The 15,376-nt window shown below is 49.9% G+C and overlaps 2 protein-coding genes across 2 annotated transcripts in view; one reads left to right on the forward strand and one right to left on the reverse strand.

Moving 5' to 3' along the window:
• Nucleotides 1-15,376, reverse strand: part of LOC118715895 (leukocyte immunoglobulin-like receptor subfamily A member 5) — a 34,250-nt gene that overhangs the window by 7,467 nt on the left and 11,407 nt on the right. The gene's annotated exons all lie outside the window — the stretch shown is intronic.
• Nucleotides 1,083-12,936, forward strand: LOC118715901 (leukocyte immunoglobulin-like receptor subfamily A member 6). The gene is made up of 7 exons (XM_045579698.1): nt 1,083-1,300; nt 1,467-1,751; nt 1,897-2,199; nt 2,404-2,700; nt 2,972-3,280; nt 11,620-11,916; nt 12,133-12,936. Exons 1-7 carry the CDS (start codon nt 1,120-1,122, stop codon nt 12,462-12,464), a joined length of 2,004 nt encoding a protein of 667 aa, XP_045435654.1. The 5' UTR covers nt 1,083-1,119; the 3' UTR covers nt 12,465-12,936.

Consider the following 15,376-nt stretch of genomic DNA (forward strand, 5'->3'; position numbering starts at 1 on the left):
ATGACCTGATTGGCCCTAACTGCTCTCCCCTGCTGGCCTCTGCCTCGATCCCCAACACTGTGGCTTTGCCCGGAAGGATGTCTGGAAGGATGTCTGGAAGACGTCCAGTCTAATTAGCATATTACCCTTTTATTAGTATAGATTACTGTTGGTGTTTTATTTACAAATATTGCACTTCTCTCATTTATTTGTAATATGTGGTACATAGGATTTTATAAGATGATCTGACCAAACAGATCATCTTATAAAATCCAAACAGATCATCTTATAAAATCCAAACAGATCATCTTATAAAATCCTATGTACCACAAGGATGTATAAGTTTGTTTCTTATACATTTCTTTTCTGTTAAAGATATCATGCCATTACCACACCCATGACCAGCCACCACCTCCCTCTCTCTTCCTCCCTTTCAGACAGTCTGTATGTGTCCAGGGGCTCTAGAATGTTCTTTCCTCTCAATATCACTCCACCTCTTAGGTCTCCACCTACTCACACAGTCGTTCCTTCAAACCCAGTTGTTCTCATACTTTTTCAATTTCTCCTTTGTCAACAGTGAATTACAACATTAGCCTTAGAATGCCTGAGTCTACTCAAATACAGGAAATGGGTCTCCTGGGTCACGGATGTATTTCTGTTCTTGGTACACATACTCGGCAGGCAGTAGGTGAGCAGTAAATACTTGTTTATGGACAAGTCAAAGGCAGAAAGAGAATTCCCTTTGGGGGAGGCTGAGGACACAGGCAGTGAGCTACAGGTAGAGCCAGCCTGTTGAGGGTGGGCTCAGGGTGGGAACCTGGGTCCTGCTTTCTCTGAGCAGGACTTCCAAACCAGGCAGAGGGCCCTAGGAATCAGAAGTGACCCCAGATCTGGGCTGAGAGTTTCCAGTGGCCTCATCATGGAAACACTCACACCCAGGCCCAGGGTGGGGCAGTCAGCTTGCTGTAGGTTCACAGCTCTGAGGGCCCGGAAGGACAGCAGCAGCTCCTGACCCACCACATCCTGTGCATCTCTGTCCTTCAGGCCCAGGCCTCCTCCATCTGCAGAGCAAGAGCCCTCAGAGCAGACACCAGATGTCCATCCTCTCTGCTCTTCTCTGCCTCGGTCAGTTGTGGACACATGGAGAGGGGGAGTGGGAGGGGCAGCTGCGCCCTCTTGTTCATGGGGAACCTTAGCCTCAGGCAGCTGGAGTGGACGGGACCTGATGGGAACGGAATCAACTCAGACATCCGGGTGCCAATCTCTCACAGGGACTCTCTTCCAGGGCTGAGTCTGGACCAGATCATCCACGTGAAGGCAGGTGAGTCCTCCCCAAGCTCCATGTCCCTCCTCTTCCTTCACCCCCGGGGCTCAGAAGGGAGCACAGAGGTGATGGGATGAGGTGATAAGCCAAGAGAGTCTTGGGCTGAGCTGGGATATGAGGAGTTAGGAATGTCTTTGTAATGTAGCCTTTGGTTTCCTTCCAGGGACCCTCTCCAAACCCACCCTCTGGGCTGAGCCAGGCCCTGTGATCCCTTATGGGAGCCCTGTGACCCTCTGGTGTCAGGGGACCCTGGAAGCCCAGGAGTTCTGTATGTATAAACAACAAAAGCGTGTGCTTTGGAAAACACAGACTAAGTGGAATCCCCGAGACAAGGTCAAGTTCTCCATCACACGCATGACAGAGCATGATGCAGGGAGATACTACTGTTACTATATCAGATTCACAGGCTGGTCAGACCCCAGTGACTCTCTGCATCTGGTGGTGACAGGTGAGAGGACGCTCAGAGGTCCCAGCCTCAGGCTCTGCCCTCAGGAAGGGGGTCTGCTCTCGGGGAGTCTCCCACTCACAGCCCAGCCCTGGGGAAATGAGGGAGGTGTGAGCCCCATTTAACACGCTGCCTCCTCCTCTCCTAGGATCCTTCAACAAACCCAGCCTCTCAGCCCTGCCCAGCCCTGTTGTGCCCTCAGGAGGGCACGTGACTCTCCAGTGTGGCTCAGGGCAGGGGTTTGGCAGGTTCCTTCTGACTAAGGAAGGAGATCACAGGTTCTACAAGCATCTGGACTCACAATCACAGCCCAGTGGGCGGTCCCAGGCCATGTTCCCTGTTGGCCCCATAACACCCATTCATAGGTGGACGTTCAGATGCTATGGCTATTACAGGGACAGGCCCCATATGTGGTCACACCCCAGTGACCCTCTGGAGCTCTTGGTCTCAGGTGAGTCCCATTATTGTCTCATCCATGGATTGAGGCACCAGACACATTATTGGCATCTTTGCTGTGAGGGGATTGGTGAGGTGAGGGGAGTAGAGGGGTCTATGGATCAGAGACACATAGAGATACAGTGAGACCTGGGATACAGGCCAGGAGAAGGGGATTATGGGAGGAGCAGCCCCTGTCATTCATGTCTGGTCTCCGTAGGTGAGTCTGGGAAGCCCTCTCTCCTGACCAAGCAGGGCCCCATCGTGGCCTCTGGACAGAACCTGACCCTCCAGTGTCGCTCTGATGTCGGCTATGACAGATTCGCTCTGCACAAGGAGGGGGGACAGGACCTCCTGCAGAGCCTTGTCCTGCAGCCCCAGGCTGGGCTCTCTCAGGCCCACTTCCCCCTGGACACTGAGAGCAGCTCCCATGGAGGCCGGTACAGATGCTACGGTGGATACAACCTCTCCTCTGAGTGGTCAGCCCCCAGCGACCCCCTGGACATCCTGGTGGCAGGTAAGGAGCCAGTGGATTCAGTCAGGGATCCAGAGTCTGTACAGGCCCTGCTGGGGGTCTCAAGTGGTGAGGCCAGAATGAGAGTGCAGGGCCCCAGGGAGGAAGGGAGACAGAGAGAGAAAGACCGGGGGGGCAGGGGTGTGTGAGGGGGAGACTCAAAGAAACCAAAACAAAAAAGAGAAGGGTCCTCAGAAAGAGGCCTAGTGTCTCTCAGGGCAGAACAAGGTGGGCAGGCAGCCCTCACCCTCTCTCCCTCCCTCCCTCTCTCTAGGACACCTGCCTGACAGACCATCTCTATCAGTGGTGGTACACATAGGCCCCAGGGTGGCATCTAAAGGAACGGTGATCCTACGGTGTCAGTCACAGAGCTCAAGGGACACTTTCCTTCTGTCCAAGGAGGGGACAGCTGATCCCCCCCTGCATCTGAGATCAAAGCGCCAAGCTCGGCCGTTCCAGGCAGAGTTCTCCTTGAGTCCTGTGACCTTAGCCAATGGGGGTACCTACAGGTGCTACAGCTCAAACAGCTCCTCCGCCTTCCTGTTGTCACACCCCAGTGAGCCCCTGGAGCTCCTGGTCTCAGGTGAGGGTCCCTGACCCTGCCTGCTGAGCTGTCAGCCCAGGGTCCTGTCCCCAGAAGGAATATGGGCTAATAGAGAGGGAGGGGATCTAGAGATGGTCACCCAGAGGACATATTCCCCACAGACACCCTGCTACCTTTGTACATCCCTGCCCTTTACCTGGGTCTTACAGGGGTCCTCAAACTTTTTAAAGTGGGGGCCAGATCACAGTCCCTCAGAGAGCTGGAGGGCCGGACTATATGAACTACTAATTCCTACTGTAACACCTGGGCTGCGCTCACTGCCCAAAAAACCTGGCGGGCCGGATCAGACTCCTCTGCGGGCCGCATGTGGCCCGCGGGCCGTAGTTTGAAGACGCCTGAAGAAGGTACCAGGTGGGAAGCAGTTGGGCCCTGACTGGGCCACAGCACTGATGTAGAAGAGAAACCTGAGTTTTGAGGGGCCCAGAGTCCCCAGATCCTCCCCTCCTTCTGTCCTCATGCTGGACCTTCTAAGGACCCTGCCCCCTCCCACACACATACACACACACACCTCCACAGGGCCCCTGCCCACAGCTCATGAGTTACTGGGTTATTTTGCTCTGAGGGAGCTCAGAGGCCCTACTCTGAGTACAGACCAGGCAGAGAGTCCCAGGAGTTAGAAGAGACCCCAGATCTGGGTGGAGGGTCTCCAGGGGCGCCTGGCATCATCCGTGTCCTCATCATGGAACAACCTATGGGCAGTTCTGAGTCTCTCAGGGGATCCAGTGCCCCCTCAGATCTCAAGAACAAACAGGCTGAGTCCTAGGAGAGCTGGGACTCAGGGAGAGATTTCATGGGACTACAGGGGGGCAGGGGCTCAAGGATTCACTCCTTCTCAGCCATAGCGTCAGGCCTGCAGAGGAGTGAGTGAGGGTGAGGACAGGAGGGGTGGTCATGGCAGAGGGAGACATTGGGGCTCAGGATGAGGAGGAGAAGCCGGGCTCAAGTGGGAAGAAGGCAGCACCAAACCCTCATACTTTATCCTGATCCCCAGGAGCCTCTGATGATCCCTCCCTCCACACCATGGCATTGGGCCCTCAGATGGGTAAGTGAGGGTTTCTGTGGGGAGGTGGTGTCTCCATGGGGAACAGAGGCTGAGTCATGTGGGGGTTCAGGAGTTGGCTTGGACATGCCTTTCTGTCCAAGGAGGGTCAGTCCAAGGTGTAAAAGGAGAGAATTGTGACTCAGAGCTTACGTTTCCTGTCAGTGCTGCATCTGAGCTCCTGGAAGAGGGGCCTCACAGTGAACCCACAGGATGTGACATTATTGGGCCTGTACCCTTCGTAGCAGTAACTATGGTTATAATACAAAGTCAGAGACATAAGGAGCCGGCTGAGGTGGAGGAACTACCCCTTCACTCCTTCACTTTCCTGATCTCAAGTCACAATGGAGCCCCAGATGTTCCTCTTTGCATCCTAGTTACATATAAGACAAGACACCAAAGATGCTCATCTCAAGGGATTGCGATGGGCATTATTAGTTGGGGGACTCCTTGGAGATCAGAGGAGAGATGACAAGCATTCCCACACCTCCTCAGCACTCACTGTGTGTGTTTGGTTCTCAGGAGCAGCTGGTCTCCTGGGACCATCACAGAACAAGTCAGACTCCAAAGCAGGTGAGTGTGGGACATGGTCAGTGATGGGGCTGAGTGCAGAGGGTCACATCCAGACAGTGGAAGTCAGGTGACCTGGATACACCTCCAGGGGATGCTGGGCTGGTTCGATATTGCTCTGACCTCTGTGACCTCTCTGTCCACAATCTCCAGCCTCAACCCCCCAAGACTACACCGTGGGGAATATCATCCGGATGGGCGTGGCTGGCTTGGTCCTGGTGGTCGTTGGGGTGTTGCTGTTTCAGAACTGGCAGCCGGGACGGAAACCAAAAGACAACAAACCCACCACGCAGCGAGGCAGAACTTTGGAAATGGATCTGATGCTCCCAAGAGGTTCTGGAGGATCACTGGGTCCTAAGGCAGATCCATTTTAATTGTTTTGAGAAAAGTCCATATTGATTTCCACAGTGGCTGCACCAGTCTGCATTCCCACCAGCAGCGCACCAGGGTTCCCTTTTCCCTACATCCTCACCAGCACTTGTTGTTCATTGATGTATTGATGGTAGTCATTCTGGCAGGTGTAAGGTTGTACCTCGTTGTTGTTTTACTGTGCATGTCTGGTGATTTGTGACGTTGAGCATTTTTTTTTTATTTTATTGATTTTTTACAGAAAGGAAGAGAGAGAGAGATACAGAGCTAGAAACGTCGATGAGAGAGAAACATCGGCCAGCTGCCTCTTGCACACCCCGTACAGGGGATGTGCCCACAACCAATGTACATGCCCTTGACCGGAATCCAACCCGGGACCTTTCAGTCCGCAGACCGACGCTCTACCACTAAGCCACACCGGTTTCGGCGACGTTGAGCATTTTTTCATATGTCTCTTGGCCATGTGTATGTCCTCTTTGGATACCTGTCTATTCAGGCCCTCTGTCCATGTTTTATTTGGATTATTTATCTTCCTTTTTGCTGAGTCATAGAAGAACTTTATGCATTTTGGAAATTAACCCCTTATCAGACATGTCATCAGCAAATAGCTTCTCCCATACAGTGGGATCCCTCTTCATTTTTTATGCCGGTTTCCTTTGCTGTGCAGAAGTCTCTTAGTTTGCTGTTGCCCCATTTGTTTTTCTTTTTCCCTTTGTTTCGAGAAAGAAACCAGAAACACCAATCAGAAAGAATATATGCACCCCCTTGTTCATAACAGCGTTATTTACAACTACCCAAGTGCCCCTCAATAGATGAGTGGATAAAAAAAAGCTGTGATACATTTACACAATGGAATGTCATACAGCTGTAAAATGAAGGAAGGAAGGAAGGAAGGAAGGAAGGAAGGAAGGAAGGAAGGAAGGAAGGAAGGAAGAAAGAAAGAAAGAAAGAAAGAAAGAAAGAAAGAAAGAAAGAAAGAAAGAAAGAAAGAAAGAAAGAAAGAAAGAAAAAAGAAAGACAGACAACATGGAAATTCCTGGAGATTATTATGCTGAGTGAAATCAGCCAATCAGAGAAAGGCAAATATCACATGATGTCTCTTATATGTGGAACCTAATGAACAACATAAATGGCAAACGATATAGGTCCAGAGGCATGGATGCATGGAACAGACTGACAGACCTCAGAGGGAATGGGGGGAGAGGCAGTAAGAGATTAACCTAGGAACTTACATCATATAGACACAGACAATAGGGTGGTGAAGGCATGGTGAGGGCAGGAAACAGATGGAGGGGAGCTAGGGGGATGTGAGCACAAAGGGAACAATACACGGTTGAGAGAAGGGGAGCCTTGGAGCCCATCTGATGACCCCAGGAGGTGCTGAAGGAAAGTGGGGACCAGCAGTTGTGGGAACCATCTGCTGAGTGTGTAGATGTAGTTTGGGTGCAGGAAATGTCTCTCTGCCTGTTCCCTGTACTGGACTCTTCGCCTATTAAAAGTGTATTTTCTTAGGAGGCTGGGGGAAGGTCATTGGGGGGGAAAAAAGGATATATATATATACTACTATTTGTAATACTTTAAACAATAAAATAATTTTTTTTAAGTTTTCTCTCCCTGTTTGTCTTTCTGAGACGAACCCCCTTTTTTTCCCACCCCTGTGACTTGGGGGTCCATCCACATGGCTGGTGTGGGTCCCCACCTCTAGCACCTCATGCTCTCCCCCACTGTTTTGTAGTAAAATATTCTTTTTTAAAATTTTATTGGGGTGACGTTAGTCAACATGAACAAATAGGCTTCATGTGTGGATTACTAATTTACATAATCTGTAGACAGGACCATGTGCCCACCACCCAAAGTCAGATCTTCTCCCATCACCTCGTATTAGGACCCCTTTCTCCCCCTACCCCCTCCCTCTGGCAACCACCACACTGCTGTTTGTGTTCATATGTTTCAGTAGAGATCTCCATTCATGAGTTAAATCATATAGTTCTTAGCTTTTTCTGTCTGACTTATTTCACTTCGCATAATGTTCTCAAGGTCCATCCATGTTGTTGTAAATGATGCTATTTTATCCTTTCTTATGGCCGTGTAGTACTCCATTGCATATACAACTGAGTGGCCAGATGATGATGATCTCTGAACACATAATAACCTGGCCACTCAGTGTATATCCTATAGAATAAAAGGCTAATCTGCAAATAATTGTCCCCTCAACCAGGAGTTAGACCAGCAGGCAGGCTGGCCAACCACCCACGTCTCCCTCGCCTACCTCCTCTACGCCCCCTCCCTCCCCCCTCCCCCCCACCCCCCGCTGCTGGCCAAGCTGGCCGGAACCCATCCATGTATTATAACCACAGTGACACCGTCACTGCTATGAAGGGGACAGGCCCAATAACGTCACGTCCTGGAGGTTCACTGTGAAGTCCCCTCTCCCAAGAGCTCAGACCCAGAACTGACAGGAAATGTAAGCTCTGAGCCACAATTCTCTCCTTTTACACCTGGAGCCACTGATGCCTAGCCAGGGGAAGGGCGTGTCCAAGCCAGCGCCTCCACAGGTGCCTGAACCCCCACATGACTCAGCCTCTGTTCCCCATGGAGACACCACCACCTCCCCACAGAGACTTTGACTTACCCATCTGTGGGCCAAATGCTGTTGTGGGGATGGAAGGACCCTCAGGGCCTCCTGGGGATCAGGATGAAGTGTGAGGGTTTGGTGCTGCCTTCTCCCCACTTGAGCCCAGCTTCTCCTCCTCAGCCTGAGCCCCAACGTCTCCCTCTGTCATGCACCAGGCCTCTAATGTGTGTGTGTGTGTGTGTATGTGTGTGTGTGTGTGTGTGTGTGTGTGTGTGTGTGACTACAAAAACAATACCAAAAAAATCAGTGAAACCAAAAGACGGTTCTTTGAAAAGATAAACAACTTGGCGAACTTTTAGCCAGATAAGAAACAAAGATTTAAAAAATCAGAAATGAAAGAGGCTCAGTAACAACTGACAATACAGAAATACAAAGCATTGTAAGAAAATACTTTGAACACCTACATGCCAACAAACTGGACAACCTGGGTGAAATGCACAAATTCATAGAAACATACCTTCCAAAACTCAATCAAGAAGAATCACAGAACTTAAATAGACCATTAACAGCTAATGAAATTGACTAAAAAAAAAAAAATCCATAGCCCAGACAAATTCACAGGTGAGTTTTATCAAATACTCAAAGAAGAATTAAGCTGAAACTGGTTTGGCTCAGTGAATAGAGCATCGGCCTGTGAACTGAAAGGTCCCAGGTTTGATTCTGGTCAAGGGCATGTACCTTGGTTGCAGGCACATCCCCAGTGGGGGGTGTGCAAGAGGCAGCTGATCAATGATTCTATCTCATTGATGTTTCTAACTCTCTATCCCTCTCTCTTCCTCTCTGTAAAAAACCAATAAAATATATTTTTTAAAAAGAATTAACACCTATCCTCCTGAAACTAATCCAAAATATTCAAGAGGAAGTGACATGTCCAAGCTTTTTTTATGAGTTCAGTGTTATCCTGATTCCAAAACCAGATAAAAACAACTACAAAGAAAGAAAATTACAGGCCAATATCCCTGATGAGCATAGGTGCTAAAATCTTCAACAAAGTATTAACAAATCAAATCCCTTAATAAACTGAAAAGATCATACACCATGACCAAAGACTGTTGCGGGGATGCAAGGATGGTTCAATACTCACAAATTAATAAATTAATAAATGTGATGCACCGCACAAACAACATGAAGGATAAAAATCACATGATCATATCAATAGAATCAGAAAAAGCATTCGGCAAAATCCAGTACCCATTGATGATAAATTAAAAAAAAAAAATAACTCAGCAAAGTGAGAATGGAGAATTGCATGTATCTGGCCAATTTTCCCAACACCATTTATTAATGATCAAGAAATTAAAAATGGAACTACCATCAATCATTCCATTCTTTCACAAATATACTTTTAAAAGCCATTGTAGACCTCACAAATTCCTTTCCTTGCCCCCAGCTTGGACTAGACTCCTCTTCTCATTTTTCTTCTCTACGTGTGTTTGTGACTGACCACCCATAGGCGAAGACGATGTAACAAATCCATATAAGCCGTTTATCTAACATTTAACAGACAATATTAGAATTTAATTACTGTTGATATTTTATTTCTATTGACAGATATTGCACTCCTCTAGTCCACTGGTAACACGTGACACACAGTATTGTAGTATGATCCGACCAAACAGTTTGCTTCTTATATATCCCCTTTGAGTTAAAGACATCACGCCATGCCCTTGTGTGGTGATCACCACACCTCTGCCTCCCTCTCGCTTCCTCCCTTACAGACACTCTGAATGTGTGCAGGGGTCTCAAGAACGTTCTTTATTCTCTAGAATGTTCTCACTCCACCTCTTAGGTCTCCACCTACTCACACCGCCAATCCTTCAAACACAGTCTAGACATGGTCCCCAGTTGTTATCATATATTTTTTTTAATGTTCTCCTTTTTCAACAATGAGTTACAACATTGGCTTTAGAATGCCTGAATCTACTAATGAGAGTCCTCAAAATACAAGAATCTGGTCTCCTACACCACAGATGTATTTCTAGTACCTGGATAAATTCCTGGCAGGTGATTAGTAAATACTTGTTTATGGGCGAGTCAAAGGCAGAAAGAGAATTCCCTTTGGGGGAGGCTGAGGAAACAGGAATTGAACTGCAGATAGAGTCAGCCTGTTGAGGGTGGACTCAGAGTGGAAACCTAGTTCTGGCCTCTCTAAGCAGGACTTCCGACAAGGCAGAGAGTCCTGGGAGTCAGAAAAGACCTCAGATCTGGGCTGAGAGTCCCCAGAGGCCCATAGTCCTTCTGAGTTCTCATCATGGAAACACTCACACCCAGGCCCAGGGCAGGGCGGTCAGCTTGCTGTGGGTTCACAGCTCTGAGGGCCCGGAAGGATGGCAGCAGCTCCTGACCCACCACATCCTGTGCATCTCTGTTGTTCAGGCCCAGACCTCCTCCATCTACAAAGCAGGAGCCCTCAGAGCAGACGCCATGACATCCATCCTCTCTGCTCTTCTCTGCCTCGGTCAGTTGTGGACACAGAGAGGGGGGAGCAGGAGGGGACAGGGTGGCTATAACCTTTGTTCATGGGGAACCTCCAGCTCAGGCAGCTCGAGGAGATGGGGCCCTGAGAAGAAAGAATGAGCTACAATGTTCAGTGCAAAGGTCTCACAGACACTTTCTTGCAGGGCTGAGTCTGGGCCAGATCATCCACGTGAAGGCAGGTGAATCCTCCCCTGGCTCCTTGTCCTCCTCTTCCTTCACCGCTGTGGCTTTAGGAGGGAGCACACAGGTCCTGGACTGAGCTGGGGGATGAGGGTGGGGAAGGGCTTTGTAATGCATCTTTTGGTTTCCTTCCAGGGACCCTCCACAAACCCACTCTATCAGCTGAGCCAGGCTCTGTGGTCTCTTATGGGAGTTCTGTGACCCTCTGGTGTCAGGGGACCCTGGAGGCCCAGATGTTTCATCTGTACAAGGACGGAAAACCTGTGGTTTGGAACACACCAAGCCGAATGAAGCCTGAGGTCATGGGCCAGTTCTTCATCACACGCATGGCAGAGCATAATGCAGGGATGTATCGCTGTAACTACCTCAGCCCCACTGGCTGGACAGGGCACAGTGACCCCCTGGAGCTGGTGGTGACAGGTGAGAGGACACTTAGGTGTCCCAGCCTCAGGCTCTGCCCTCAGGAAGGGGGTCTGCTCTCAGGGTGTCTCCCTCTCACCAGCCCGGCCTTGGGGAGTATGAAGTCCATTTAACATGCAGTCTCTGTCTCTCCTAGGATACTACCATGAGCCCAGCCTCTCAGCCCTGCCCAGCCCTGTCGTGACCTCGGGAGGAAATGTGACCCTTGAGTGTAGCTCATGGCAGGGATTTCACAGGTTCATCCTGGTTAAGGAAGGAGATCACAGGCTCTCCTGGATGCAGGACACACAGCCGCGGCCCAGAGAACCATCATGGGCAAAATTCTCTGTGGGCCCTGTGACCCCCAGCCACAGGTGGACCTTGAGATGCTATGGCTGCTACAGAGAGAGCCTGCAGGTGTGGTCACCACCCAGTGATGCCCTGGAGCTCGTGGTCTCAGGTGAGTCCCATTGTTGTCTCACCCAAGGAGAGACAATATTATTTGGATCTTTGCTCTGAGGGGAGCCCCATGTGAGAGGGTGAGGTGAGTGGAGCGATGGGGCACATGAGTCAAAAACATAGAGACAGTGAGACCTGGACGCCAGGATGGGAGGGACAGCCCCTGTCATTCATGTCTCCTCTCCCCAGGTGAGTCTGGGAAGCCCTCCCTTCTGAGCCAGCAGGGCCCCATCGTGGCCTCTGGACAGAGCCTGACCATCCAATGTCGCTCTGATGTCGGCTATGACAGATTCGCTCTGCACAAGGAGGGGGGATGGGACCTCCCCCAGAGCCTTGTCCTGCAGCCCCGGGCTGGGCTCTCTATGGCCCACTTTCCCCTGGGCACTGTGAGCAGTTCCCACGGGGGCCGGTACAGATGCTACGGTGGATACAAGCTCTCCTCTGAGTGGTCGGCCCCCAGCGACCCCCTGGACATCCTGGTGGCAGGTGAGGAGCCAGTGGGCTCAATCAGACTCTGCACAGGCCCTGCTGGGGGTCTCAGGTGGTGAGGCCAGAATAAAAGTGCAGGCCCCTGGAATGGATACAGAGAGACAGGGAGTTGGAGGGGAGAGGGGAAGAGTCAGAGAAACAGAGACAGACAAAGAGGAGGGTCCTCAGAGAGAACAAGGGCAGGCAGCCCTTACCCTTCCTCCCTCTCTCCAGGACACCTGCCTGACAGACCCTTCCTCTCGGTGCAGCCAGGCCACAATTTGGCCTCAGGAGAGAACGTGACCATGCTGTGTCAGTCACAGAGCCCGAGGGACACATTTCTTCTGTCCAAGGAAGGAGTAGCCAATCCTCCCCTATGTCTGATATCAAAGCACCCAGCTGAGCAGAATCAGGCAGAGTTCTCCATGAGTCCTGTGACCTCAGCCCATAAGGGGACCTACAGGTGTTACAGCTCACACAGCACCTCCCCTTTCCTGCTGTCACTCCCCAGTGACCCCGTGGAACTCCTGGTCTCAGGTGAGGGGGCCTTGACCTTATCTTGCTGATATGTCACCTGATGTCCCTATCCCTGGAGATTCTGAGACAGTGCTGGGGCCCAGAAGTTTGCCACTGACAGGATATTCTGAAGTTCCTACCACTAATCCTTCCTCCATGAATCCTGGGTCCTTCGCTGTCAATTTAGTGGGATTTCTCAGCTGTAGATGTTTAGCCTTATGAGTTCTGTGTCTCTAGCAAGACACGAAACACACAGCACCAAATTATTTCTGCATTGAGATCATTGTTCTCCATCATCCTCAACTTGAGAAGTACAGCTCTTACCAAAGTCACTCAGAACAGGTTCTGAACTCAGGGATCATAGGAGGCTGAGGTCATCCAACGAAGAGCCCATGGAACCTGGCCTAGTAGAGACAGGCTCATGGAGGGACGGTGTAAAAGTCATCATCTGAGAAGTGGGGCATCTGAGAGCACAGGGCCCAGGTGGAAGGCTTCTGTATCCACAGGTCCTCACTCACACCTTCATGTCATGATTCTTAGGAGCAGCTGACACCCTCAGCCCATCACCAAACAACTCAGACCCCAAGATCAGTGAGTGGGAGAAACTCTCAGTTATGGGGTTGGGGGTAGAGGTTTCTGTCCTCTCAAAGGGAGGTGGGTCTCCTGGGTGGACAGCCAAGGTTCTGGATGTCATCCTAGTGTGACTTTGGTCCACTCTGACCTCTATGACCTCTTTGTCCACCTCCCACCCCTAAGACTACACGGTGGGGAATTCCATCCGGATGGGCGTGGCAGGCGTGGTCCTGGTGGTGCTTGGGGTACTGCTATTTGAGGCTCAAAACAGCCTGAGAAGAACCCAGGATGTGAACACAAAGGAAACACCACACTGTTCAGAGAGGGGGAGCCTTGGAGCCCATCTCATGATCCCAGGAGGTGCTGAAGGAAAGTTGGGACCATAGTTGTGGAAACTGTCTCCCAGGAATGTCCAGGGGAATACACATGATTTGGGTGAAGGAAATATTTGTGTGCTCCCTGGACTCTTCCTCCATTTAATGTCTACTTTCTCTCCCTGTCTTGGTTGACTTTCTGTGATGACACCCTCCCACCCCCCGGATTCTTCTCTCAACCCTTCACTTGAGGGTCCATCCCACATGATTGTGTGGGTACCCACCTCTAACACTCACACTCTCTCCCACATTCATGTAATAAAATGTTCTTTACATCTAATCATCATATTACCCGATGGGCATTATCGCTTCTTCATCTCTTCAGTTCACAGGGGTTAACCTGGGCTTCATAATGAAATAAATGGGCTAAATCAGATACAAGCCTGGGAATTAAAAATCCAACATGATACCCAAACCCTCTCTGGAACCACAGTCCTTCCTCTCCTCACCAGACGCCACCCCTGTCATTTCCCCAGAGCTGTCCCCACGTGGCATCAGCACATCAGTGTTTGTGGGGATGGTCTGGGGGAGTGCTGCCCTCAAAGCTCGTGTGTAAAATGCTCTGACTGGCAGAAATTGCCCATTTCTGAATTGACATAAAGTTAAATATTATTCAGCCACAAGAGAGGAGGAAATCCTGCCATTTGTAATGACCCTAAAAGACCTGGAGGGTGTTATGCTACATGAGGTAAATCAGACAGATGAAGACAGGTGCTGATTAATCGCACATACGTGTGGGGTCTGAAAAAGCCAAACGAGTAGAAACAGAAAGAATGATGGTTACCACAGGGAGTGGGGGGGAAAGGAGAGATGTTGGTAAAAGAGTATCAATTTTCAGTGATAAGATGGACAATTTGGGGGGCTAATGTACAGCATGGTGATTACAGTAAACAATGCTGTATCATATTACCCCCAAAGTACCTAAGAGATTGTATACTAAAGGCTCTCACCTCCAATAAAAAATAAAGGGAGCAATTATGTGACTTTTTAATGGAATTGTTAACTAGTTTTATATCCTTAACCATTTTATTCATTAGCTTAGCACCAGAATATTAAATACTATAGATGGAACAAAATAATTGTTTTGACTTCCACATGGCAGTGATCTATGTTAAAATCAATATGTGATTGTAGAGTTTAGGAAAACTAAACAGGACAGTTCAGAGATAAGGCTCAAGTCAGACCCTCAGCACCTGATATTTTTGGGTGAGGTGAGCTGGTCCCCTTCCTATGTAACTGCTACCTTGTGCCCTGCACACACAGTGGTGTGGGAACCCTGCCCACCACATTCTGTGAACTTGCCTCTCAAACTTCACCTTAAGATCTGAAAAATAAGTCATCAAAACCTCTGCTTTAAAAACATCCACAGGGAGTTCACCCCTTTTCCTGATGCAGGAAGAGAGCGAACCTGAAACCACAAAGTGAATTCAAAGTGGTCATTACAGAATCCACAGGTCAAGACAGCTCTTCTCTTTCAAGAGGTTGTGCTGACCCAGACCTGGCCCAGCCTTGACCAGGAATGTGGTGGGTACCTAGGAGAAGTTTCTTAAGACCATGGGCCACCTCCATCTCCCCTAATTCTGCCCTTTTTTGGATGTTGAACCTGAGAGGTACTGTGCATTCAGCACTGGATCATGGACAACTCCACCCCACCACCACCTTCAAACCCCCCCACCTCCAACCCCCCCACCCGCCATTTATAGGGCACCTAGCTATGTCTCTTTTCTAAAATCTCATCAATCTATAATAATAAAAGCATAAATATGCTAATTAGACCAGACAGACAAATGACCTTCCAGACGACCTTCCAGACAAAGCAGTGGTGGTGGGTGCCAAGGCAGAGGCAGTTAGGGGCAATAGGCAAGCAGGTGGGTGGTTAGGAGTTATCAGGGAGGCAGGTGAGCAATTAGGGGCAATGAGAAAGGGAGGCAGAGTAGTTAGGGGCAACCAGGCAGGCAGACAGGCAAGTGGTTAGGGGTGATCAGGCAGGCAAAGTGGTTAGGGGCGATCAGGCA

This window comes from Pipistrellus kuhlii, unplaced genomic scaffold, assembly GCF_014108245.1.
Source record: "Pipistrellus kuhlii isolate mPipKuh1 unplaced genomic scaffold, mPipKuh1.p scaffold_m20_p_111, whole genome shotgun sequence".
Taxonomy (NCBI): domain Eukaryota; kingdom Metazoa; phylum Chordata; class Mammalia; order Chiroptera; family Vespertilionidae; genus Pipistrellus; species Pipistrellus kuhlii.

What these genes read in the sequence shown, in the direction of transcription:
- LOC118715901 (XM_045579698.1), top strand. Translation starts at nt 1,120, where the DNA reads ATGGAGAGGGGGAGTGGGAGGGGCAGCTGCGCCCTCTTGTTCATGGGG. An exon ending in GATCATCCACGTGAAGGCAG is followed by an intron (nt 1,301 to 1,466) that starts GTGAGTCCTCCC and finishes GTTTCCTTCCAG; the next exon opens with GGACCCTCTCCAAACCCACC. An exon ending in TCTGGAGCTCTTGGTCTCAG is followed by an intron (nt 2,200 to 2,403) that starts GTGAGTCCCATT and finishes TGGTCTCCGTAG; the next exon opens with GTGAGTCTGGGAAGCCCTCT.